The 27589-nt window shown below is 38.3% G+C and overlaps 2 protein-coding genes across 4 annotated transcripts in view; both read left to right on the top strand.

The window, feature by feature from the left end:
• The window catches only part of IPO11 (importin 11), a 105136-nt gene extending 79976 nt beyond the window's left edge, over nt 1-25160 (top strand). For 2 of the 3 annotated variants that reach the window (XM_050913475.1, XM_050913474.1), the window contains exons 30-32: nt 10690-10785; nt 14934-15018; nt 24847-25160. In XM_050913475.1, coding sequence (XP_050769432.1) covers nt 10690-10785; nt 14934-15018; nt 24847-25011 — 346 coding nt within the window. In that variant the 3' untranslated portion in view covers nt 25012-25160. Of the gene's footprint in view, nt 1-579; nt 631-10689; nt 10786-14933; nt 15019-24846 lie in introns of those variants that run through there. The other variant, XM_050913476.1, reaches the window with a different exon arrangement.
• LRRC70 (leucine rich repeat containing 70) lies at nt 68-2516 on the top strand. Its single transcript, XM_050913482.1, has 2 exons — nt 68-102; nt 580-2516. The coding sequence occupies exon 2, from the start codon at nt 591-593 to the stop codon at nt 2514-2516; it is 1926 nt and encodes a 641-aa protein (XP_050769439.1). The 5' UTR covers nt 68-102; nt 580-590.
• Nucleotides 25161-27589: the final 2429 nt, after the last annotated feature.

Below are 27589 nucleotides of genomic sequence, written 5' to 3'. Positions count from 1 at the left end.
TTTACAAAGGTTTCACAGATGAGTGTAGTCGGTCAGCTTGTAACTTAGTCCAATGAACTGCAGAACGGCAAAATAACAGAAATAATGAACTTCAGATTTGGGGTAAGGAATTGTTTTTATTTATTTTAAATGTAACTTAGCTTTATAAAAGTAAAATTCAAATTATAAATGAGCTGCCAATGAAAGGAAACTTGTTTCCAGTTGGCATTTCTACTTGAATGCTATTGAAACATTTCCTGGTCCTTCTTAACTATAAAAAATAGTTAATAAGCAGTATTTTGAATTTACTAGAAGCCGTTATTTTGGCAGCTCAGTTGCTTTTATGCTGCAACCAATTAAATATTTTCTGGCTAGGTCGGTAGTACGTTTCTTTCATTGTTCATTTACTTTGAAAATCTTTTCAGTGTAGTTCAAACTTACACTTAGTAAGTTTTATTTTTAAACTGCTTATTTGGCATCAAAGGAGAATATATAAAATACCAATCTTGAAAGCAATGCTTATATTTTAAAGACTGTACACGTAAAATCTTTGAACTTTCAAATTAATAATATTTATAACCTTCTTTTTATCTCTACTAGCAAAGTCAGAGATGAGTGAGAAGGCCAAAGACAGGGATATGTGTGTTCTGCAAAGTTCTCCACCCTGCCCGGGAGCATTCCTCTATATCCTTAATTGTTTTCTTTTGTTGCTGCTCCAGAAGGAGGCTCTTGGCTGTCCAGCTGCTTGCCAGCTCTGCACAGGGAGACAAGTTAGCTGTCGTAATTTAGGGCTTTTGAGCATCCCGCGGAACTTTCCAAAAACGACAATTCTTGTGTACCTCAGTGGGAATAATATATCGCGTGTCCCTCCAAATGAACTAGGAGGCCTTCAGAAGCTTGCTGCACTCTACATGGATAACTCCAGTATTTCATATGTATACCCGAAAGCTTTTGTGGAGCTCCCCAAGCTGTGCTACTTGCATCTAAATAACAATAATATTAAACGCCTGGATCCAGGAATCTTTGAAGGTCTTTCCAATCTTCATTGTTTATACCTTCAGAATAATCGAATAGCTTTTGTTCCCAGAGGATTATTTAGTGATCTCCTTTCTGTTAGATATTTAACACTTCAAAGAAATCATCTCAGTGTCCTTGGAAGTGGGACTTTCTTGGGAATGATAAGTCTCCAGACACTTAACCTAGCCAATAATAAGATTTCACGGATATCAAATTCAGCATTTCATCATCTTGAAAACCTTGCATATTTGTTCCTTGAAGGTAACAACTTAACACTTGTGCCATCGAATGCTATTGGAAGGCTCAAAAATCTTAAAAGACTTTCTTTGTCTCACAATCCCATTGGATCAATACATCCTTTTGCATTTAAAGGACTTAACAAGCTTAGATACCTGTCTTTAAAAAACGTAAAGCTAAAAAGTATTGCTGTAAATGGATTTTTTGGATTAAACAACCTTAGCCAGTTAATCTTAAGTTATAATGATTTAGAAAATATAAATTCCAGCACTTTTACTTTATTGAACAATTTAATGTATCTGCAGCTAGACCGAAATAAAATAACCAGTATTGGCGATGGTACCTTTGAAAAAATGGGACGGTCACTTAAAATACTCAGTTTAGCATTTAATAATATTACAGAGTTACAACCTGAAGTGCTCAAGCCCTTAGTGTCTTTAACTCATCTACAGGTGAATTATAATCCTTGGAACTGCAGCTGCAAAATGCTTGGGTTACTTAATTGGCTAGCATCGTCTCCTATTTCTGTAAAAATTCATTGTCAGAATCCCCTGAGTATGCGTGGTAGACCTTTGCATTACATTAAGTGGACTCAGTTTGCAAACTGCAGTAGCCCTACTGCCAGCCCAGAAACAGCCTGGAGTCTAGGATCCGTAGGCGTCCATCACAGCGCTACCACTTTGCTGATGGCATGGCATAAGGGAAACAGGCACAACACATTTGAACAGTTTGTCAATGCAGAAACTAAATATCTTGCTTTCTGGGAAGGAACTACAGCTACATCGCCTAACCCATTGCCCTATGAAGAAAATGCTGCTGAAATTCCATCATGGGCAACTACAGTATTATCAACATTACCGGTGCAAATACCAGCACAGATTATACCTGTTAACAGAACCGTAGAAGAAAAAGAGTTACTTCCAACAGATGCTGCTCCTGTATCATTAAAAACATCCCTACTTTGTACACAACAGGTTGAAAAGCTGAATCAGGCTTTTGACATTTTACTAGCCTTTTTCATTCTGGCTTGTGCCGTGATCCTGTTCTTAACCTGTAAAATCGTTCAGTTTAGGCAGAAACTAAAGGTGCTGGAAAACTCAGGGGAAAAGAGAATAGAATATTATGGGTTTTATCAGCCTGGCAGATACAACGTAACTGACCCAGTGCAATCTCTAACTCAGAATTCAATGGGGCATTCAGAACTGGACCAAATCAGGCTGCTCAAGCGAACAGCATCTGAAAGTCAGGCACAGGTCATATTGTTTGAACATTCATCATTGTAATTTTTCTCATTTGAGTTGATGTTAACTTTATTGTGATCTGAAATGTCAAGAAATCAAGAACTCAGTTTTCTAAAAATGCCTTCACTGATTAAAATCAGCTTGTTGATAGAATTGTGGAAAATGGTATAATTTGGGTTCTGCATCATCATTTGCTTCCTGAATGTTTTGAAGTTTGATTTTTTTTTTTTATTAGATGTCATTTAAATCTGAGATGGATAGGAGCGTTATCCTCTGTCCCTGTTGTAGGAATCTTTCACCTATAACTCAAGTATACGTGCAGTATAAAGTACACATATATTTATTTTTATTTTGCAGTGCTTAATGGTATAAGTTGCTATAGAAATTCCACGGCTAGCTTGAAGCAAGCAAAACATCAGTTTTTAGCAGAATCATGAAGCCAAGAAATCTGGGGGAATGAGAAAAAAAAGCAATGCTTCATTTATTTATTGTAATGCAGTTTCTACTCTGCCTCTATTAATCATCACAGTGGAAAAAAAAGTGAGCTTATTTACATCTAGCATGTTCAAACTCTCGAGGAAAAGAAGAATTTAAAATGATACAAATTTTATTCATACCTGTGACATATTTTAAGATACAAAGTTGTGTATTCAGTCTGTATAATGAATATATTAAAGTGAATTTTTTGTTAGTGTGTATCTGTATCATTTTATGATAATACCTGAAACTGGAGTTGATAGGGAAACTAAATTTCTATTGGACTGAAAAATTGACCAAGTTTATTATGTCTAAGGTAATAGAGCTGGTTAATTGTTGTCAATAAAAGATATTTTGTCATCTATGTAGTAATAGTTTGAAGTAGTTTTTGGCTAGATAAGAGGTATAAAGTGAAGAAATATACTACACTTTAAATACATAATTCTAGATTAATTGCTGAAGATATTTACATATTTGTGGTGTATATTTGGAAGTGTCAGGTCAAAGTACATTTTCTTAGTACTGCTTTAGTACTAGTCTTAGACCTAATTTTAAGCTTCATCTTCAAAAGATGGATATTATTTTACTATATAGTTTGCATTTGTTTTAACCTTTTATTTCTATTTTGAATATTGATGTTCTGTGTACATTATTGTCAGGTTATGCCTAGTGTGTTGTAGCTTTATTTTCAACCTGAATTTCTGTGATTCTTTTTTTTTTTTTCTCATTGTTACTCCAGTAATTTAAAATTTATTCAGGAAGAAGTCATAAAAATATGTTCCAAATAGTCCAATCTTGTAAAATTTTCAGGTAGCTGAATGGGACTTACTTTTGTAGATACTGTTTGTGTTCTACAGGCCTGTGCCCTAGAGACTTCAGCCACTTGGTTTGTAAGCAACACAATTTACAGCTAGATCATTTTTCTCAAGGAAAAATGGAGAACAATGTTTTGATAGTCTGTCTGCCACTGGGTCTAAGTTGTGTAGAAGTATCTTACTGTTCCAAGATCCAGCCTGGAGACAAGGGCATTCTCCAGGTGAACCAAAGCTGCCCTCAAGGTTCTTGTTCTAACCTGCCTGCTTTCTGCTGGTGTAACTCATGTGCATGGCCGTGTTGTGCTGCTCCCTATTGTCCTGTTTGTCCATCTCCAGTTCGTTTCCCGGAATGACACATATTATCTGCTACCGGTACATATATAGACTTTGACTGCACTGTGTGGGTGTGAATGTGCAAGTGTGCCTCTGTTGTTGCTTGTTATGTGTCTCTATTGAATGTAATGAAATACCAATTTACTGTATCGTAATACTGTATTTTACTGTAATTTACTGTATAATAGATCAAATACTTTTATGGAACACTTAATTCATCTACTTGGGCAAAAGCTTAAACTATTTTAGATTGCTTGAGTAGAAACTATTTTTTTATAATTTTTTCCTTGTATTTCAGATGTTAAATGTAGTGGGTAAATGTTTTTAACGAGGGAAAACATTGACTCTAATTCGTGCTTAATTTTTTTTTTAGGTGGCTAATCCATTAGAGTGTCTTCCTCTTTAACCCATTTTTGTTACTTTCTGACTCTCCTACATAATTCCTCATGATTTTTCAATACGGTTTCCCACAGCCTCCTCCTACAGAAACTGATGCGTTACGGTCTAGACAAGTGGTCTGTGTGGTGAGTGGGGAACTGGATGACAGGCCGGACCCAGAGGGCGGTGGTAAATAGCTCCTTTTCAAACTGGCAACCTGTCACAAGTTGGGTCCCCCAGGGATCGACATTGGGCCCAACGCTGTTTAGTGTCTTCATAAGTGACCTGGATGATGGGATCAAGTGTATCCTGGTGAAGTTTGCTGATGATACCAAACTGAGTGGGGAAGTGGACACTTTGGAAGGGAGAGCCACCCTGCAGGAAGACCTGGATAGGCTGGAAGAGTGGGCTAACAAGAACCTTATGCAGTTCAACAAGGACAAGTGTAAGGTCTTGCACCTGGGAAAACATAATCCAGGAGTGCAGCACAGGCTGGGATCTACCCGGCTGGGGAGCAGCTCTGTGGAAAGGGACCTGGGGGTCCCGGTGGGCAACAAGCTCAATATGAGCGAACAGTGTGCTGCTGTGGCAAAGAAAGCCAACAGGATGCTGGGTTGCATCAACAAGGGCATCACCAGCAGAGATAAAGACGTCATTATCCCACTCTACTCAGCGCTTGTCAGGCCCCACCTGGAATACTGTGTTCAGTTTTGGTCCCCACTATACAAAAAAGATGTGAACAGGCTGGAGAGGGTCCAGAGAAGGGCCACAAAGATGATCAAAGGACTGGGAAGCCTGTCATATGAGGAAAGGCTGAGAGAACTGGGTTTGTTCAGCCTTGAGAAAAGAAGGCTTAGGGGAAACCTTATCACCATGTTCCAGCATTTAAAGGGTGGCTACAAAGATCGAGACTCCCTTTTTACAAGGAGTCACATGGAAAAGATGAGGGGTAATGGGTACAAGTTACTCCTGAGGAGATGCCAACTGGACACCAGAGGACAATTTTTCACAATGAGAACAATCAGCCATTGGAATACTCTCCCCAGGGAAGTGGTGGATTCCCCAACATTGGACACTTTCAAGATTCAGCTGGACAGGGTGCTGGGCCATCTTGTCTAGATGGTGCTTTTGCCAAGAAGGGTTGGACCAGATGATCCTTGAGGTCCCTTCCAACCTGGTATTCTGTAGTTCTGTGATTCTGTGATAAGTGTTAAATTTGTTTTCATTTAATAACAGCTGCACAGTTAGTGATTGCACAGTAGTAGGTTCTGCAGTTTTATGTGCTGTATTTCTAAATTTTCAATTTTATATGGATTTCTTCAGAAATAATGGACTTAAAATTCAGTGGAAGCTAGTTAACTGAGTTTTCATTGCTAGAAATGCTGCTGCCTTTGTTAGAGAGGAGTTTGGGAGTGGGCAAAGGTTGAGACTGAACAAACCTAGTTCTCCAAGAAATCTGACAGGGGACAGCTCTGTTGTTTTAGGCTCTGATTTCCACAGCTGCTTTCTACAGAAGAGCACAAGAGGTTCCCTCTGAAGGTGTGTCCTTTCCACTGACAAGCTGCTGTAGGCGTTGTTTGCCAGATATGAGTCTCACCATCGGTAGTGATGGAGCATGAAAGGAAACCAATGCTGTCAGAGCCGTTTGTGCAAGCAAAGAGTCAGAGCAGTTGGAAGCCATCCTTTGGAGTGGAGTCATCCTCTGATATCCAGCTTGCCAGCAATTTGGATTAGACTAACAAGGAATTGAGAGATTCATTATGCAGTTGTGGGGGAAATGCCTTTCTTTTGTAGTTAGTAGCTTTTGTATTTAAATGTTCATACTAGGAAACAGATCCTTTCATGTACATGTGTGGTTCATATATCTAACTATTAAAATCATTAGAGAATACATTAGAAGACTTAGTTGAGTCTGCCCTTATCAAGCAAAATGGCGCTTTATAGTCATCAAGTTTATGGTCAGCCATAGGACTCCCCTGGAAATGTTGTCTTAGGTGCTACATTACTGTTTTAGGAGCTCCTTAGCACTGTGCAGCTCCTAAGGGGGGGGGGGGGGGGGGTGTGGAATAATAATTTACATTGCTCACAGTATGTGCAAAGTGATCTCCATTTGTCCTACTCCACCTCTTTCCTTGACTAATGAGATAAGAATAAAGAATTAATTAATCTTTCTCAAATCTACTATGCACTAGTAAAGATATGAAATTAAGCTTTTTCCTTTTTTGGTGTTTACTGCTTCATCCTGGCAAATGTAAAAAAGCAGAAAATATTTTCTCTTCCTATTAATCTCTAAAAAAGTCTCTTTTCCCATGCAGAATTTTTCCTCCCTTTCTGATAGGCTGAGGAAGATGCATAGCAGACATGGGGACCATTTTATTTAAGTACCCCTAAAAATTTGTCATGATACATGTTTTATTAAGCTGATGATAAAGCTTTATTTACAGTGGCTATCTGTGTAATTGAAATCCAAATTCTGAATTTTTGCATAAAACCTCAGGATAATAAAGATGTTGAATAGATAGCTGAGTATATTAGAAATGATAGAATGAGAAGAAACGAATATTACTTTTTTTCAGAACAGATGTGGTGTGTTTTTTCCTTTGCAAAGCTTTTATTCTTTTATCTGACAAATTATGCAAACTTTGAAATAAAAGGTTTGAGATTATTCATGTACAAGCTGCCCTAAATGTTTGCTACATTTTGTTTTCATTATAGGCAAGGTGAATTTTATTTACAGACAGCATGAAAGATCCTTTCTGTAATAATAAATGTTAATATGTGTTAATTGCATCTTTGAAACTGGGTTCTGGAGTGTTTTAGATCTTAACAAATTTATAGAAGTTATAATCCTCTAATTCTGGGCCTGTCTTTTGATAATTTTTGCTGCATACCAAATGAGGTTTTGTCCTGATAACTTAGGGAAACTGGGTAATTATAAAACCAGTTATAACGTGATGCTGTTGTTTGTTCCATCGCTGATTTGGATTATATACATTCAAGAGGGGAACTGCTTACATGGTGCCTTCTCGAGTTAAGACTTTAGTATGGACAGTATTAACTGTTCCGTTTTGAAAGTTCATCTAAATACAGTGTCCGTCTTTTCTGAGTCTACTCATATGACTTTCTAATGTATTTTTTGAAACAAGCAGGCTAATTTTAGTCTCTTTGAAGCGGTATTACGTTGATTTGCATGGCGCTCTCCTATGAAAATAAGGCCTGATGCATTTTATATTGCCGTTGAACTTTGATTGAGGTTTCTTTTTTCCAAAGCCTATGCTGTCTTTATTTTTCACCAGCATGTGTCTTGTATCCTAAAAATAGTTGCATTGTTCAATGATTCCATACTTGGTAAACATTTCAGTGAGTCTTTGGTAGGAAGAAACTTTATGTCCCTTTATGTCATTTAAAGGGAAAAAGAAGAAGGGGGAGAAAAGAGAAGGTATTATCTTTACTGAAAGCTGCAGGCAACAGTTACTCCATTTTGAAAGGTCTTCTACATTCTTTAGCTTTGCTTTCCTCAAAAAAAGAAAAATTACCATGAATTTTCTATCTTTCACTGAAGAAAGAAGTAAAATATTATTCCTCATTTATGCTATAAAGTAAAAATATCCTCTCCAAGTAGAGAAATTAATGATTTCACTATGTGCTTTGGAGCTAACTATCAAGAACAGTATTTTGGGTCTTCAACCACTATCTTCAATTTCTTCTGGAAGTATTACAGATCCTTGGAAACATGAGTAATGAAATGGGCCTCCCTGTGTGCTCCTCCTACCGGTCTGCAAGCTTGGAAAAAACCCATAAAGTTACTGAGCACTATACCTACATTATTTATTTACATGTTGGTTAATTAAAGTAACCTCCCTGAATAGGTTGACCATAATTAGCCCTGCAGCTGATGAAAAGGCTATGCCTTCATTGGGTCAAACACCTTTCTCTTCCCTCCCAATATAAAATTTCTGTGGTGGTTAGGGATTCTTCATGCAGCTTGGAAGGAAGAAATATAACTACCAGGTAATGGATAGCAACCTGTATTATTAATTAAATAGTGCGTACGTACAGGGCATAGTTTACTTCTCCAGGGTGCAAAGTGTTTGCATTTGTTCTCAGTTGAATGCCCCTTGTCCTCTGTTCACATGAATCTGCCAAGAAAGGAAACAGCTGTCATGTTGGAAAATATTAACCACATTAATGGCATTTTCCTAGAGATGTGTTTCAAAAAAAAGTATGAGGCAAAAGAGCTTTAATGGGAGGTGTGCTAGGTAGGAACCTCTGACCTGAGTGAAGAAACCTGCTCTGTCTCCGAGGGCTCGCTCTGCAGGCTGCTGAGCAGGCAGCGCTCACTTTCTCAGACATGCTGTGTGGTCAGTAGGCTGTTTTACTTGCTGTCTGCAGAACCTCACAGAGATTCAGTCTCGCAACATGCAATACTCTGCTGTTTTGAATGAGATGGGGAAGCTTTTTGGCAAGGGAGAAAGTATATTTTAAAACATATACTTGAAAATGATAAAAATAAGCCAGACTGAATGAAAATTGTGTAAATTTTCATTTTGTGGAATTGAGGAGTTTCAAGATTCGTTATACAAAATACAGTTCAGATCCTGGCATTCGACAGTAGCTGAATAAAAAAGGGAACAAAAATAATCCTTTGGAAACAAAAGGATCATGACTCGAATCATAATCTTATCAAAACAAATTTAAAAGAAATATTTTATGTGCTTAGTATTCTAACTTGAGATGCATTTTTTCCAAAGCATCCATTGCTATACAAAGTCTGTTTGTCATATACATAAAATTTTGTTGTATGTCTGACGAAGTTTTTCGAATGCAGTAACTAATGTACAAGGAGCTACAGTTTATCCAGTTTTTCCATTTTCATCCCAAATAAGAAAAGGAAATGAAATAATATTAAGAAATAGATTTGTCTACGTTAAAACATAAAGGATCAAACTACAATATATGAACTTAGTGTTCAGTACCTTTAAACAAATATGGAACATGTCTGCTTCTGCCTACTAGACAGCAGCAGCATATTTTGGGAAAAATTAAGCCTGAAATTCCAAACAGGGAGTAATAAAATGCTTCAATCAATGGCAGTCCCAGGAAGAGAGTTGTAGTTTACCATCACCAATTAGGCCATTTCTGTTTCTTTGCTGCTTGTAGCTGGAACTTTTGCAGTCTTCCCGAGATTAACATCTCTTCACTTGCAATATGTCTTTACCCTTTTGTAGTTCACAGAGTAGGAGTCCATGCACCGAAGTCCCACAATAGCGCATCTCTGGCATTAGACCCACAGTAGCAGGAAACTCAGCAGAAACAGCAGTCACAGCTGCTTTCCATAAAGTAGGAGTTGGTGGCACCTACTTTATCCATCATGGGGAGATCATGTTTCTATGCCCTTACCTGACCGGCACGTCAGTTCTCAAGGCAGGGGCAAGTGTCTAAACATAAGTGTTCAGTGTCATTTTGGGCGTTGTGGGGGTATCCAGTCTGTCCTTCAGCTCATGCTGGGGAAAGGTGGTTATCTCTTAAGTCCTGAGTGATACCTACCAGCCCTTTGCAGTTGTCTTAAATAGCCTAGTGTTTCAAATGGCAGGAGATGCCTGTGTTTGAGCAGAGAAATCCTACCCCACCTTTCACTCTATAGTCAGGGAAGTGGGTGCAGATGTTTTTCACCCTCTATGGGGAGTCATTCAGCCGCCTAGGAGGGTGAAGAAATACTTGTAAGGCTGGACAGAGAAAACAGTAGAGGAGTGTACCATCTCTACAAGCTGCCCTTTGCTCAAGGGTTTGTGTGTAGATTTTGCATTGAATAGTGATAGGAGAAAATGTGTAAATGTGTTAGGAATAGAAGCCAATACTCTGACCTCCCTGCTAGCAGGAGCATGCCCTCCCCACTCAATTCTTGAGTCCTGTGCTAATGTATTTTTTCTTTTATTCCATTTGCAATTATTTCTGGGTTTTCAGCAGTGGCATATGAGGTTTTATTCTATTTAAGAATAATGTTTCTTGCATATTTTTGAAGCCTTTGTGTAATTAAAAAAATACTGAACTAGCTTCTTGATAGCATGCTCAGTTAAGCAGTAAGCAATGAAAATACTGCTTAGTAAATGTGCTTTACAGTTATTGAGCAAATTTCCTGTTTAGTTCCTTTAGCTAAGTCACTTTCCTGTACTTTTCCAGTGTTATCCAAGACAAATTTTGTTCTTTTCCAGTGTTATCCAAGATAAATTTTGTGGTATCATCAACATTTCAGTGGAAGGGTTGCATGATGTTATGACTGAAGATCCTGAAACAGGAACATACAAAGAGTAAGTGGAAAATCTAATTATTTTTTGTGGGTTTAACAGCAGTAGTACTGTCTTATATGTAGTGTTTTGATTGGAAAAATCTGTAGGCAGTTAACACAGGCTCATGAGAGTTCTGTTTTCACAAGAGTGAATGTTTTAGTAAGATAGGAAATTTTTGGTGTTAAGAAAAAATAATTGTAATGGGGGAGGGCTTAAAATGACAGTCAATATAATTTTATATTGTTCATTAAGTTATCTACTAAATGATGTCTTAAAATGTTCATATGCTGTTGTGGATTGGGAAGAAAAGGTAAAACTCATGGGTTGAGATAAGAACAGTTTTAATAACTAAAGTAAAATAAAATGTAATACTAACAATAATAATAATAATAAAAAAATATAATAATAATTGTAATGAAAAGGAATATAACAAAAAAAAGGAAAAATAAAAGAAAGAAAACCCAAGGAAAAAAAACAGTGATGCACAGTGCAACTGCTCACCACGTGGTGACCAATGCCCCAGCAGTGATCCACCCCTCCTGGCCAACTGCCAACTCCCCCCTGTTTATATACTGGGCATGACGTTCCATGGTATGGAATACCCCTTTGGCTAGTTCAGGTCAGCTGCCCCGGCTATGCTCCCTCCCAGCTTCTTGCACACCTGCTTGCTGGCAGAGCATGGGAAACTGAAAAGTCCTTGGCTTAAGATAAGTGCTACTTAGCAACAACTAAAGTATCAGAGTGTTATCAACATTATTCTCACACTAAATCCAAAACGCAGCACTGTACCAGCTACTAAAAAGAAAATTAACTCTGTCCCAGCCCAAAACCAGGGTATATGCTTAGATTTGCTTTTTACTCACTTGACTTAAATCTAAAATTACAATCCAAAAAGCTTGTATTCTGATAGGTAGCTCAGAGTTTCTTTGAGTGTGACATCTGGAGTTTAACCAAGATCTCTTCCTAAATGCCTCAGCCTCATTGAGTGGACCTAGTGTGCAATACTTCACGGCCTGGAGAATTTGAAAACCTGTCCCACAAGGACAGGGATTCAAACTTCCCCTTCAGTTATTTCACTTAATACACCTGCTGCTATAGGGCATACCTCAAAAGACAGTTTCCAGAGCCAGGAGCAAGAGTTCATTTGTGTCAGGAAGGTGGTGTCAGGGGTACTCTGCTACCCAGCACCACACTCATTCATCTCCTGCTGACTCCCAGGTTACTGGTGATATTCCATCAAAGCTGGAAGAGTAAGAAAACACTGAATAGTAAGGATATTTTAGGACAGAGATTTTAATGTTGTTTTTTTCTCTGTAATGATTACATAGTTTTAGAGTGACGGAGAGTTGTAAAACATTAAAAACGTGCTCTGCAAGATATCCCTACAGACACTATATTCTAATAACAGTATTTACGGGATGCTAAGAATCAAACATTCTCTAACTTTCAGATAATTACCTGGTGATGGAACAGACTGTGTCTGAACTAATTAATTAATTGCTTAAGGGGATGTTTGCTGGCACTGAAGCCAGCTAGCACAGAACAGCCTGCATGCAATCTATTAAGTTTTCCTCCACCTAAAACAGGTGGTATGCACACAAGAATGTGCTGAGAGTGGTCCACACTCATGCTGAGCCTGAACTATGCCCAAGAATTGTGTGCAAAAGTACCTTTTTTTTTTTTCCCTTAACTGTCAGTATAGAAGATGTAAGTCCAATGTATGGGTATGTGCTTTGGCACTGTGTTCTATTTACTATTGGAGACAAGGTTACAGAGTCCCTTCTATTTCTAAACATGTTGCTTTGCCAGCACTTGTTGAAAAGAGTTCTCACAGAGAAATAAATAAAACTTTGTCCTAGCTCGTTTCATATTTTAAGCTTGAAGGCTTGTAGAACTTGTCACTGTACTTTTCCAAACTCTGGACATTGTTTCTGCTTTATAAAATACAGGCACACTGAACCAAAGATATATTTCTGTTGACAGATACTGAATGGGCTGTTTGAAAGATTCTGACGTTTGTGCTATACATTTCGACATCATCTGAAAGTAAATAAAGTGAGAGCACTCATCTGGAGTCGTGTGCGCTATTCTGGCTCTCCAGGTTGAAGCAGAATGATTTAAGCCTGAAATGGTTCAGAAAAAAAAATTGTATACTCCACTGATTATCATAATATCTAATTACTGTAGAGCAGAGACTAAAACAACATGCATGTTTAGCATAGAAAAATTAAGGCTGAAGCAATATAGAACTGCAGCCACTAAAGGATGCAGAGGGGGTAAACATGCACAGGGAAAACTACAAATTCAGTGACAGTGTTGGCTTAAGTGTAAGCTGACCATGAATACACTTAAACTGGAAATTTGAAGAAACTGTTGTAGTTAGAGCAATGAGATTTTGAAGAGCCTTTCCGAATACAAATGCAGAGATAAAGATCTCATCAGTTTTTAGGTGGAATTTTGATCACGTTATGAAAATGATTACACGGTGCCCTGGCTTACAATACAAAGGGCACAATACAATGATTACACTCAGCCATGTTTCCTAGCATTTATGTTTTGCATTGTAGTGATAATTGCAAGAAAGCTTTACAAGCCTCAGATTTTCTGGAAGGGGGAGCATTCCATTGCTCTAGTCTTGTCTCAGCAATATTCACATTTTTCCCAATTTTATCATCTTCTCTTTTTTTATTCCCTCCTCTCCTAGTTTTTTGAATTACTCTTTGTGGTACCTAAAACTTATCAAGGTCTGAAAAAGGTAATTCAATTTTGTATGTTTTGGCAGTTGACATATTTTTGTCTCCTTTTTCTTTAATAAACTGAGTTGTGAGAAATCATGCCATTTATGAGAGGAGACATGAGATTTGCTGTATTATTTTGAAATAGCTAATCCTTTCATTGGAAATGGCTTCTGTGTTAGCATTTGAGCCTTCTGCCATGCTGTTTAGCAAGTGTTTCATACAGCTCTAAACACATGTTAATAGAAAACTGAATATATAAACAGAGTAAGTCTGAACATTTTCAGATAAAATCACAACTTTTTTTCATTTTAGTAACTTTAAGTTTTTCAACTTAGCTGCAGGACCATTTCACCTGCTAGTGGAATGCAGCAATTAAAAATGCACAGTAGTACAGGGCTGAAAATGAGCAATAATGTGCATCTGTCTTGGTGCTTTGTAATATGTGGATTATGTGTCCTTCCTGCCATAAAACATACCTAATACACAGTGGCAAGTTGTTGTCACCTGCGTGATTTTTAAATCCTTTGGTTTTTAAAGCAGATTTTCTAGGAAAAATTTGGTAAAGTGGAGGAATATTTGTGTATTCTTTCAACATAGAGAATGTAATGTGAATGGAAAGCATGTTTGCCATAGGATAGCTGTCACCAGTGTCTTGATAAAGTCCATTCAAACTGTTTCAAGAGACAGAAAAACCTCTGGCGTTTAAGCTTCTTTTTTTTTTTTTTTTTTTTGTTTTATACTTACGACAAAAGTAGTAGTTAAAATACGACTGTTACTTGTGCATATTGGTACCTACCAGTTGAGGGTGGAGCAAAACAAAAATAAGAAGTTTAAAAGCTTTACCTGCCTAGAAGAAACTCTTTAAATAAATGACTGCAGAAGCTAACTCATTTCTGTCCACCTAAAACACTGTTGTTCAGTGTCTTGCAGATTTTAGTGTCTAGAACCCATAGCAGTGACCATATTAGTTTTCAGGTCCTCTTGTTAAAGATCTCACATGGAAAACATGAATGCAGTGAGAAATCTTTGCTAGTTTTGCATATGTGCCACTTTGATTTTCATGTTGATAGCATACAGAGTGCTTATATAGCACTTCCTTGGAAAGACTGGGAAATTCTAGTTAGGAACAGTAGGTTTTTCTACATTAATTTTTTTAAACCGACATAGTCTGTTTTCTATATGCAGAAATACATTTTTAAGCCACACTTGAGCTAAAATATGGAGGATAACTGAGATTGTTACATGGGTGTAGGTGACACAGAACATGCATTCAGGCTTCTTTAGATTCACTGCTCTCAGAAAAAGATGACTTGCTAACAGATTGCCTGACTTTCATCAAACTCCCTCATATCTGTTCTGTGTTTTTAAAAGTGCTTTAGAATAATTTTTAATGATAATGTATGTTAAAACTATTCTTATTCCCATTCTTAGCTGCATGTTGATGTCTCATTTTGAAGAGCCCAAAGTTACAGAAGATGAGGAACCTCCCACAGAACAAGACAAAAGGAAAAAAATGGTAAGTTTTAGATCTGTTATTCAATTATAGAACTGATTATGTGATTCACTTGTGTCAGACTAAATTCTTTGCCTTTGGATTTGGTTCATCTATTGTTCTTGGAAAATTCATTTCTTGAATCAAAAAAGGAAAACGCTTTGACAAACTTTGCAGCCACAACACTTAAGCTTCTGCTTTCCTTTTGAGTCTTGGAAAATGTTGCCAAAATAAACATCATCTATTCACAAAATCTGGACATTATAATACTAAGACACTATAAAAAGGGTTTATTGAAAAACGCAGGGAGCTAAAGCTTACCGAAATGTCATGACAGGCCAAATTTCTCATATGTAAAACAATCTTAATTATATTGGATTATGTGTTTTACCTGAACAGCTGTTGATCCATATGCTTGCGTAGAACCTTTTTCTAATGTAAAGAGCTCTTAATAATGAGCATTGATTTAGATGAAGATACCTGGATTAGGTACCATGCAATTGTGCTATTTTTGTCCAACCTAATCTGTGAATGTTTCATAATTTAACTTATTTTTGTAAGAGTTCAGGGAAACTGGTTCCTCACACAGAAAACTGCAGTGTACAAATGCTGTGGAATAAAATAGAGTCTGAACTGCTTGGTGTTGAGTAATTGCAAAACGTGAAATTGGGTGATGAGTAGATGTGTGTAGCTCTGTCGCACATTTGCTTTAAATGACCTATATGTATCCAAAAGAATACTTGTGGACAGTTTTTTTACTTTGTTTCTTTTTGTAGGAGTGGAAAAGAGTTTGGATGGCTTTTGATAGTTTGTTTTAATTTTGGGGTTTTTTTAAGCCACTGGATGCTTTTCTTTTGTTAGAAGGCTTTTCTTTTAAATACTAATCAATATATGGTTCCTTTTTTAAAAAAAGAAAATGACACAAAAACTCTTGCGTATTCTTCTGCAATTAGTAATGCCTTAAGAGAAATTCCTAGTCTCTTGCAATTTCAGATTTAAACAAAACACAGAAATATTATTTTCTATGGTCCTTAGAAATGTATTAGATAGTTCTATAATTCAGTTACTCTTAAAGCCATCTCTAGACTCTGTTAAATTTGGTTAAATTTTCTTCCAGCTTGTGAGCTTAAATTAAATTCTAGGTGTTTGTTGTAGAATGGTAATATTTATTCTTAGCACTTTGGGATAATCTCTTGACATATATAGATAGATAGATATGTATATATCTTTATTGATAGGGATCAATATATCTATATATCAATAGGGAGAGAGAGATGTTTGGTTTGTTAATCAGATTTAAAAAACATAAAGTGAATTTAAATCTACAGTCCTTTCATGTTCTTAGTTTTCTTTGAATATACTCAAATTTTATTTCTATCTGGCTGGCTAAAGTTTTAATAACTTTCGTGCAGAAATTCTCTTAATTTTTCAGTTACAGGTTGACTTTAATAGTTTGGATACGTACTTGGGAACTTGTTATATTTGCTATGGACTATCCTCAATACAGATATATCGGGCAAAATGAAATTAGGGCACATTGGTTCATGACCTGTATCATTCGTCCCTCCTGTGTGGGGTTTATGTAGCAGGGGAGGGGCCACAGGGGTGGCTCCTGTCAGAAGCTGCTGGAAGCTTCCCCGGCTACAACCCAAACCCGCCTCTGGCCAAGGCCGAGCCCATCAGCAACGGTGGTAGCGTCTCTGGGATAGCATGTTTAAGAAGGGGAAAAAGACTGCTAAAAAAGGGTGGAGGAAGAAGAAGATGGAGGAGGAGGAGGAAGAAGAAGAGTAGCTACAGTGAAGAGAAGAGTGGGATGTGAGAGAAACAACCATGCAGAGACCGAGGTCAGTGAAGAAGGCGAGGGAGGAGGTGCGCCGGAGCAGAGATTCCCCTGCAGCCCGTGGTGAGACGGCAGGCTGTCCCCCTGCAGCCCATGGAGGTTAACGGTGGAGCAGAGATTCCCCTGCAGCCCATGGAGGACCCCACGCTGGAGCAGGTGGCTGGGCCCGGAGAAGGCCATGACTGTGTGGGAGAGCCCACGCTGGAGCAGTTTGTGGAGGACTGCAGTGTGTGGAAAGGACTCGCGTTGGAGAAGCTCATGGAGGGCTGACCCCCGTGGGAGGGACCCCACGCTGGAGCAGGGGAAGAGTGTGAGGAGTCCTCCCCCTGAGGAGGAAGGAGCGGCAGAGACAACGTGTGATGAACTGACCACAACCCCCATTCCCCGTCCCCCTGCACCACTTAGCAGGGAGGAGGTAGAGGAATCAGGAGCAAAGCTGAGCCCGGGAAGAAGGGTGGGGTGGGGGGAAGGTGTGTTTTTAAGATACGGTTCTATTTCTCATCATCCTACTCTGATTTGATTGGTAACAAATTAAATTGATTTCCTTTCTCCCCGAGTCTGTTTTGCCTGTGACCATAATTGGTGAGTGATCCCTCCCTGTCCTTGTCTCGACTTAGGAGCCTTTCGTTGTATTTTGTCTTCCCCATCCTGCTGGGGGGGAGGAGTGAGCGGGCGGCTCCGTGGTGCTTTGTTGCTGGCTGGGCCTAAACCACACCACCTCCTAAATGGTACAATGCACCAGTATAGTGTTGCTGAACACAGTCATAATGAGGGAACTGTTCTGGGGTCACTTGCAATGCAGAGTCAGTGGCCATTTGAATAAAGAGAAATGGCTGTGCTTTGGTAAGGAGGAGCCAGAACCGATAAAGACATGACAATGCAGGTTTTGATTTACATGGGAAATATATCTTCCCTTGCATGTCACTTTCCTTTTTTCTCTAAGGAATTGCTTGTAATTTGTTCCTCAACTGTTCTTTAACATTCAGCTTAAACACCTTTTCAGCCTTTGTTTCCTCGGAAGGTTTACACAGAATAAATTGTCATACATGAACATCGAAGCTTCATTTTCGTTTCAGATCTCATAATCTAGATGTAACTATTTCCACGGTTACTGTGTTTTCTAGATTCCTAAGCATTATGAAAATCCTTTGTTTTTCTCCTTTCAATCCTCTTTTGTAAGAATAGCTGTCTGTTTCACTCTTCTCATTCCCATATTTAGCCGATAATTCCCGAGGCATTTCAGACTTGAACCTTCTATACTGTCACTTTTTCAACTAACTTCAGTATTCACTGTATTCTTGTTTCTTTCTATGCAGTTTCTCACAGCTGTTAAAGCAAGCAAACTCTAGTTGTTGTGAATGTTTGCTATAAATTCGTTCTGAATCCCAGCTGAAATTGCTTGGTATAAATTTTTGTGGATGGTGCAGAAATTGAGGCGTGCCACTTCTGATGGCTGTTTATTTCAAACTGATACAGGTCATTGGGTAGATCACTAGTAGCAGAAGTTTCAAACAATAATCAGGATTGTTAATCATGGCTTTGAAAGCACAGCTAGCATTTGATTTGAAAAACTGGCTTAAAAACAAAACATCACCTGGGCCCATTCCTGCCCACCTGTACTGGAAGTTTCTTCCCCTCTGTGGGAGCATCAGTGCACACACTCAATTCATGTGACATTTAGAACAACTGCAGTAGCAGATACCTCTGGTGAAATAAAAGTGGGAACAAATATTTGAAATGAGAAGAGGAAAATCAAGAACAACCTAAAGGGAATCTGCAATTCATTTAAGAAAGTTTCTAGTCTCCTGTCGCACTTCATTCCTGCAGGAGGTTTCTACCCTCTTACGTATTCCATTGCTGAATCAGCAGCTTATATCAAAGCTTAGAGCTTAAACCTCATAAAACAATAATGAAAAGATAAATGGGATTCCCTCTTTCAAAATAGTAATGCTTTGCAACTTTTAAGGCCATTAATATGAGAAGAAAGATAAACTGGCATGGTCCGTGCTAACTATAACTTCCCAACGTTTGCGCAGGGTCTAGATATTTTTCTTTGATCTATCCCTTCATCCTGTCACTGGTGCCTCTCTTTATTATTATGCATAGCTCATAATTACTGAAGAGAGTTTTAGCTAGAACAGTGCTTTATAAGTTTATGGTAATTTTATGTAATCAACACTTCCAGATACTGCTGGATTTTAGTCTCATTGCAAATATATTGAGGAAAATGTAAATAGGTGGAGAGTGATTCATGACCTTGCATTGCACATAGCGTATAGACCTCAGGTTACTTATTTTTATGTGCCTTAATGTATGTTTTTAAGAACTCCGGTATCATTGTTCAAAAAGGGAGTTAAGCTTTTTCAACTCTTTATTTGAAACTGTGGTGAGGAAAAATGAAGTAAAGTATTATCCAATGAAAATCTGTCTTATTTAAACTTGAATTATCCATGCTGCCACATGTTTCAGATGATGCTTGTATGTAAATATAGAAGGCTTGGGAGTTTTTTTATTTTACCCTAGTATGGGAAGAAACTAGATGAATTGTGATTTTATATCTTCAGGAAAATAAATAAATGAGTGACAATGTAATAAGTCAAATGCTCAAGTTTTATGTGATAATGTGGTTTACTAAAAGTAATACTTCTACTTCATTGTTTGGGGTATAATTTCTCCTTATACATTTAATCTACAAATTAGCCACAGATCTAATGCGAGTCCCACTGAAATCTGTTAAAAAGCTGTGATTTTAGGGGCCTTTTGTATCGTCTGGCTCCATTTTATAATCATTGTTAAAAGTAAAGGATACATTTCCTCCTTAAATTATTTTTTCCAGTCTTTCCCAGAGCATCACAGTCATAAGATAACTAACCATCATGGTAAATATGTATAATTTTATGTCCAGCATTCTTGCTCCCTCTTTAGTATCAAAGTATACATACTTAAACTGAAGAGAAACTCTCAAGTTCTGGAAATCTTTTCAACAATTTAATTCAGATATCACCAACACACTTTTTTGAGTTTTATTAGACTTTTTTTACCTGTTCTTGCATTCTAATGCCATTCCATTGGCTTGCGTTATCGTTTGTAGTGATTAGATCACTGTTTTAGTGCAGAACAATATATAATTGTTTATTGAAAACAGTGTGATTTTTTTGACTATAGTGTTGTGTAAAGATGTTGAGGAAGGAGATCCACCTAACAAATACTGGTTCAAACAACTAATAATTCTTCAGAATGCCATTGAGGCTAGCAAGCGGAGTTTGGAGGGATGGGAAATAGTTGTTCTGTAAAACCTCTGTACTGCTTTTCTGATTCAAACTGCTGTTTACAACCAGTGAGGTGGAAGATTAGTTTCTTCAGTCCAGCCCCAAGGTAGGCACCTGTGTCCAGTTTCAAGATCAATTTGTAAAGCAACTAGATTCAAAAGCTAGTCAAATCAGGTTTTCACTGAGCAGCATAAAGCATATTTCAATAATGTGTTTCAATAATGTGTATTTCCTCGCCAAAGTTCTGTTTCCTGTCTGTAGCTGTTTTGACTAAGAAGCTGTTGGAATTTTCTAGGATTTTTTTTTTTTTTAAACTGGCAAATAGGTGTGTTTTGCTCTTATCAGAGTCAAGAGCATTTCAATTAAAAAAAACTCTGGCCACAGACCTAGTAACTCAGCATACATATTTACATTAAAAAATATGGTCCCTAACCCAGTGTTTATAGACTAAGTAGCCAGTGTTAATATTGATATCTTAGTTCTATCTAGTTCTGTGCTAGACTGATGTTGGATGCTCAGCACTTAGCAAGCTGAAGACTCAGTTTTCAAGAGGATGATTTTTTCCTCCAAGAATCAAATAGAATAATCTGAAAACATCTTATGAGGCTTCTCTTAAACCAGATACTATTTTAATTTTGTCATAACAAAAATACAGTGAATAAAGAACAGTGCTTACTGTTCTTCTAGGCTTATGATTTTGCTTGCTTATTCAGCTAAGACTGCAGCTGATAGTCTAATACTGTTGACAAACTAATTATACCAAGCTATTTCATTTGTTTTGTTAGTTCTGAATACAAGTTCCAAAAAAGTAGAATGAAAAGAAAGTAAATTTATTATTGTTGCAGGAAATTCTTTAATTTACTTGAAATATTTTTGACATGACTATCTGAATGAAATCAAATTAATGTATTGACTCCTAAATCAAGTCTGAAGACTCTTAAGTCCCGTTTGGCTTACAGATACTTAGATGCTGCTTCTAGCAGCAAGCATTAATCATACTACAGAAGTCCCTAGTGGTTTACAGTGCTGCTGCTTTGAACTGTGAGGGATGGGTTTATGCTTGTTGCAATAAACTAAGCGGCGTTCTTGTGTTGGGTTTACGTGGCAAGGTTTTGGTAGCAGGGGGGCTGCAGGCTTGGCTTCTGTGAGAAGCTCCTAGAAGCTTCCCCTGTGTCTGACAGAGCCAATGCCAGCTGGCTCCAAGACGGACCCGCTGCTGGCCGAGGCCGAGCAAGTGAGCAATGGTGGTAGCACCTCTGTGATAGCGTATTTAAGAAGGGGGGGGGGGGGGAAACTGCGCAATTGCAGCCAGAGAGAGGAGTGAGAGAAACAACTCTGCAGACACCAAGGTCAGTGAAGAAGGAGGGGCTGGAGGTGCTCCAGGCACTGGAGCAGAGATTCCCCTGCAGCCACTGGTGAAGACCATGGTGAGGCAGGCTGTGCCCCTGCAGCCCATGGAGACCCACGGTGGAGCAGATACCCACCTGCAGCCCGTGGAGGACCCCACGCCGGAGCAGGTGGACATGCCTGAAGGAGGCTGTGACCCCGTGGGAAGCCAGCACTGGAGCAGGCTCCTGGCAGGACCTGTGGACCTGTGGAGACAGGAGCCCACGCTGGAGCAGGTTTGCTGGCAGGACTTGTGACCCTGCAGGGGACCCACGCTGGAGCAGTCTGTTCCTGAAGGACTGCACCCCACGGAAAGGACTCATGCTGGAGCAGTTCATGAAGAACTGTACCCTGTGGGAAGGACTCACGTTGGAAGAGTTCGTGGAGGACTGTCTCCTGTGGGAGGGACCCCACGCTGGAGCAGGGGAAGAGTGTGAGGAGGAAGGAGCAGCAGAAACAACGTGTGATGAACTGACCGCAACCCCCATTCCCCGTCCCCCTGCACCACTGGGAGGGAGGAGGTAGAGAAAATCGAGAGTAAAGTTGAGCCTGGGAAGAAGGGAGGGGTGGGGGGTAAGGTGTTTTTAAGATTTGGTTTTATTTCTCATTATCCTACTCTGATTTGATTGGTAATAAATTAAACTAATTTCCCCAAGTCAAGTCTGTTTTGCCTGTGACGGTAATTGGTGAGTGATCTCCCTGTCCTTATCTCGACCCATGAGCCTTTCGTTTTATTTTCTCTCCCCTGTCCAGCTGAGGAGGGGAGTGATAGAGCGGCTTTGGTGCACACCTGGCATCCAGCCAAGGTCAACCCACCACAGTTTTGTACAATTTCTGACTTGTCCTGATAGAACATATGTTGGTAAATACACAGCAGAAGTGTTTCAGTTACTTTCCTATCTAATGGAGAGACTATATATAAAGTTGACTAGCTTCACTTAAGTTGTATGAAAAAGACAATGTGGAATTATAATACTTCTAAAATCAAAGTAATTATGTACCAAAGTTGCAGTGGATACGGTAACCTATTCCTGTAATTGTAGCCTATTCCTGTAAGTCCTAGCATTGTGCAAATCTGTTAGGAATAAAAAATATTAACTTTGAATTCTGTGATATATTAAGTTGTGTTGTCTTCTTCACTTTGTTGGTTTTTTTTTTTCCAAGATAATCAGTTTTCAGTAGTATTGCAGAGATGATTCAGAGGATTATTTGGAAACACATCGTCACCTGCCATGAGGCAGGTGCTAGAGGGTTAGCACCAATAAGAGATGCTAGAGAGCATCTCTATAATTATTATAAGAGATGCTAGAGATAGCTCAGACTTGAAATTCCAGCAAGCTTTGCAAATAAGCAAGGATTCAAACCCTTTATTTTCAAAACAATACAGCACTTTTGTTCAGAGTTTGAAAACTACCATTGGGGTGCTAGAACAGCATTACATATATACTTGTATTCTAGTAGCTTGTTAAACTTGGGAAAAAATTTGGACTTAAGTTGAGACTTATTAGTGAACATTGACATATGAGAAATGAGAGGTTTATTTACCAGTGACTTAAATCTGTTTGTCTCTTTTTTTTTTTTTTTTAGGTATCAGGAGAATAAACTTTGTAATATGAAATTGCTGATTAGATGAATTTGTTGTGGTAGAGTAGAAAGAAAAATTACTTGAAGTTGATATTTTAAGGCAAATCATTTTGACTTGCTATTCTAATTCTGAGTACTTTAACTTAAACAAGCATTTATGTCGCATAAGTCATACCATTAACTAAATACGTAGGTTAATTGGTTTGTTGGTTAAAAGGTTGTTAAAAAATGGCTTTTTGGCAGTGCTTCCCAAGGTGACTTTGTAACGCATGCCATTCATCTAGTTGCTGCTGTGTCAGGGTCACAAGGACGAGAACACTTGTCTATGGCAATTTTCATACCTGCTTTTCTGTGCAGAATTCCCTACAGTGGTTTTATACATGACTGTTTACATCTATGATCTTACTGAAACTAACCAATTAGAAATGTGTTATATGTCCCAAATTACAGTTGTTGGTTAACGAATGCAAATTGTTCAGAAACTGGTAGATTCTTTGCTTGGCAAGACAGTCTTTTTTTTTACCCTGTAGATTGTGCTAACGCTGTTACAAAAGGGTATTGCTAACCTTGGCAAATCTTGGTTAGAGTAGCTGTGGTTTAGAAATTTTGTTAGAAAAGTCTGTTTATATTCTAGAGACCAGATTACATTTACTGAGAAGAATTACTACAGAATACTAAACTATTGTTGCAATTACTCCCCTTTTCAAAAGAGTGTAATGTTAGGAATAAGTAATAAAATGATCATATCTTACCTTTGCGATGTAAAATAGCTGGATAGTAGAAAATGGTGAAGGTTTGAAGGCTAAAAAGCAAATATTAAGAATACTGAGGGAATGATTAAGAGATTTGCAATATGAAAGGTGAGGTGACCGTAATAAGAAAGAACTTGCAAGCAGTGATGCAAGAGGTTAAAAAGCAGCCTGCTTTTTCACTGGAGTTGTTCATAAGACTAACTTCTCTTTTGTGGTAATTACAGTAGTTTTGGATGTTTTACTCTGTCTTATGCAGCTGTTCCACTCAGTATTTCCCCCTGTTTAGGTATAATATTGTTTAATAAATAAGTAAATAATCTTAAGGTTTAATGTCTTCCACTCCATATTAAAATTCAAATATTTATTTTTTTGTATCATGCCAAAAGAGCAGTTGTGCAAGTTTAATATGCCTCATTTCTTTGGAAATAGCACTATAGCAGGGTATTATGAGCTCAGAAGTCTCCTATTTCTCCTGCCCAAAAGAAAATTGTGTAATCCAGCTGGACTGATGAGGTTGTAAAGGTACTACTACTGAAGAAGCGTGTCTATTCTCTGTGGATATGGACAGTTTATTTTACCTGTTGTCATATAATCTAAACTAGTTCAACTTTTTCAGTGTTTTGTTTCCTTACTAATAAAATATGACTGACTATAGTTCATGTCATCTCTAAAGTGCTTATCATGGTAACATCTGATGTGTGTTTTAGGAGTTACGGGAAACTTATTCGGCAGTAATTAACAAAGCAGCTTTGAAATTGTCTTACCTTATGGAAGGGTGAAATCTTATGGCAGACTGGGTCCATGATTTGAGACTGTTTCAAATAGTTTTAAACTGATATTTGCTTTTGATAATAATTAATTTGATCTTTGCTTTACAGGAGTTTTTCCTCTTGTTTCTCAATAAATTACAAAGAAAAGCAGAAGATTTCTTTCTTGAGCTGAGGTTATAAAAGAGATGAATAGGTCACAGAGTATTTTTTAGTGCAATATTATATATTTTTCTCTTACATGTTTTCCACAGCTTGCACTGAAGGACCCTGTACACACTGTGTCATTGCAGCAGTTCGTCTATGAGAAGCTAAAGGCACAGCAGGAATTACTGGGAGAACAAGGTTTTCAGGCACTTATGGAAACCGTGGATACAGAAATAGTTGCACAGCTACAAGAATTTTTACAAGGCTTCTAAATAAGCAGAAACAAGATTTTGTATGTCCAATTTCCCTTTCAAAAAAATATGGAAGAACTGTAGCCTTCCGTCTTGTATGGAAGAGCCTACTGAAAGCTGAAAATCACTTGTGTTAAAAAATAAAAAATAAGTTTCTGTTGTTGCTATTAAACTAACTTTGGTAACATTTTATGTTATTTTTTTAATAATGTACTAAGGGTTTTATCATCAAAGTAACACTTCCATGATTCCTAACATGGTATATGCTGTCCTACATAGTACCATTTTTTTGGTACCATTACTGGCTTTTTGGTTCACAAAGCTATGTCAAGAGATCTCAGGAACTTAGTGATGTATATTAATGAGAAGTGTCTATTAATCCAGCAATATAATTCAGTGTCAGGAGCTGCTTGTCTTGATATTGTATACCTATAACTTTCTCCCCTTCCTATTACCATTTTTTGACTGTACATTCAACCATACAAGCACAAAGAGTTAGGAAAGCAGTAAGACAGTAAGCAGAAATACTCCTTCATTAGTGAAAGATAATTCCCGTTTACATTGTCTCAGAGAAAAAGAAACTTAGATTGTAACACTTAAATTGTATTTGAAGAGGTGTTAGAGAATATCAGTGTATACCTCTGTCTGAACATGGGGGTTTTCATTTTTATCACCAATTTCTTATGAAAAATTTCTTCCTTTCTTGAGTTCCTTCTATCTCACTTTTAGCTGTCGTAACACAGAGAAACTCACCAGACGTAGATGAGTAATTAATTCCAATTAATTCTTGGCTGTACCTGGACTACTTAAAATTGTTGTTTTTCAGTATCTCAATTCTTTGCTTTTTTTCATCAAAGGCGTATCATCAAGATACTTAATAATTGTTACTGATGAGCCCAGATGGTCACAGTTCAAATTATTATTTGCAAACATGAGGCTTACTTTGAGTTTTAATTATTTATTAGTTACCTGGACAGCTGCAGGAATGACAGGATAAAACTGCTCCTTTCTATGTGCCTTTGTCTTTCGTACCTTGCGGGTGGGAGGCGGGAGAGAAGGCTATTTTCCTTTTTGAGATTTTCCTTTTAAGTTCTGATCTTCCACCTTCAAAGTTGAAGTGAACTTTGTTTGTTTTACTAAGGGATGATTAAGCTATTAAGACAGATTTCCCACCCACCCCCCCACCCCACCGGGTTTTAGCGGTTTAAAGACACCTACATGCTTTTGATAATCTTACCAGATAACAGGTGCTTTTAAAAACTGAGCCTTTTTCTTTACTGACCCTTTGGGGAGTAATTGTTTTTGGAACCTTCCGTTTGCATAGGAAGCCTGACCATTCCCCTCTCCTCCTTTGGCTTCAGTGGCAGAGGCTGCTGGGGCTCTCGCACCTCTGAGTGCAAAACCTCCCCTCTACCCAGCTGCCAGCATCTGTCTGCAGAAGTTGTTTGATAACTCATTGTTTCCTGCTTTTTACCTTGGCGTAGGGAGGTTTGTTAGAAGAATTGTTACAATTTGTCTGCGTGTTATCTGCATGTCGTTTCCTCAATCGTCCACTGGCATCAATTCTCACAATTAACAGTTTTGGCTGGTTATGTTTGGTACTTGCAAGGGAAGGGACTCCGTGTGCTAATGGTCCCTTTCAGCTGTGAACTACAGTTACCAGAACCTGGCAGCATTTGACTGAAATAGCATTTGTTGCATAGTTAATCTGCAGAGACCCTCAGCTTTTGGCTCAGTGTAAAGCTAGCACAGATCCGGTTGGCCTCACTAGCGTTGACCCTGCACAGCATGACTGCGTGGCGTACAGAAAAGCCTCAGGTCAGGAAGCAATACTTTTCTATCACCGTTTGGTAAAATCACTTGCGTAGTGCCGAATGGTGCTCCCTGACGTTTCAGAGGGACGGAGGTCCTACCTACTGTAGTCCAGCCCTGGACAAAAGGCTGCTCTCTGTGTTTCTGCTGCACAGCCAAGCCTCCAAGCTCCCTGTGCGGCATCTTGCAGTCAGGTCGAACTTGTCAGCATGGCTGCATGCAGCTGAGCCAGACCTGCCTGCCTGCATCATTCTCCGAGATATTCAAGCCCCCGTTACCTCACGTGGTGGAGTGTTAACTGCAGTTTATTTTAGCGCATGGTAGCTAATGTTGGCACAGACTCTGTCAGGAATGATGGACATACTTTTGGCTAATAATGGCATGATAACATTGTGATTAACTTTCTGAGTGATGTCTCTGAATAAGTGTATGTATTCATTTTTGCATGCATTAGGGAACAAGTTAAATTTGTCACTAGGTGTTCAGCTTTTCATCTTGGAAGATTTTACTCCAAGGCTTGGGCTATAAATGAAAACAATTATCACCATAACTGCTTATATGACAACCACTGTCCGTTAGCACACTGCAAAACAAGTGTCCGTCTGTGCTCAGCAGCAGTCTAGTACTGATAAAGTGGAGAAATTTCAGCTTAAAACAGCAGGAAAAACTTATATATAATATCCTTATATATTAAATCCTTACATATAGGATTAAATTTTCACTGGAAGGTTGTGGATTAGGACTGCAGCAAGCTTTAGCCCTTTTTGTTGTTGAAATTTCTGACTTT

This window comes from Gymnogyps californianus, chromosome Z, assembly GCF_018139145.2.
Source record: "Gymnogyps californianus isolate 813 chromosome Z, ASM1813914v2, whole genome shotgun sequence".
In the NCBI taxonomy this organism is placed as follows: domain Eukaryota; kingdom Metazoa; phylum Chordata; class Aves; order Accipitriformes; family Cathartidae; genus Gymnogyps; species Gymnogyps californianus.
Note: the sequence above shows the minus strand (reverse complement) of the source record. Positions and strands in the feature narration are given on the sequence as shown.

Bases quoted from the DNA above. Each gene is read 5' to 3' on its own strand.
- LRRC70 (XM_050913482.1), top strand. From the start codon at position 591: ATGAGTGAGAAGGCCAAAGACAGGGATATGTGTGTTCTGCAAAGTTCT.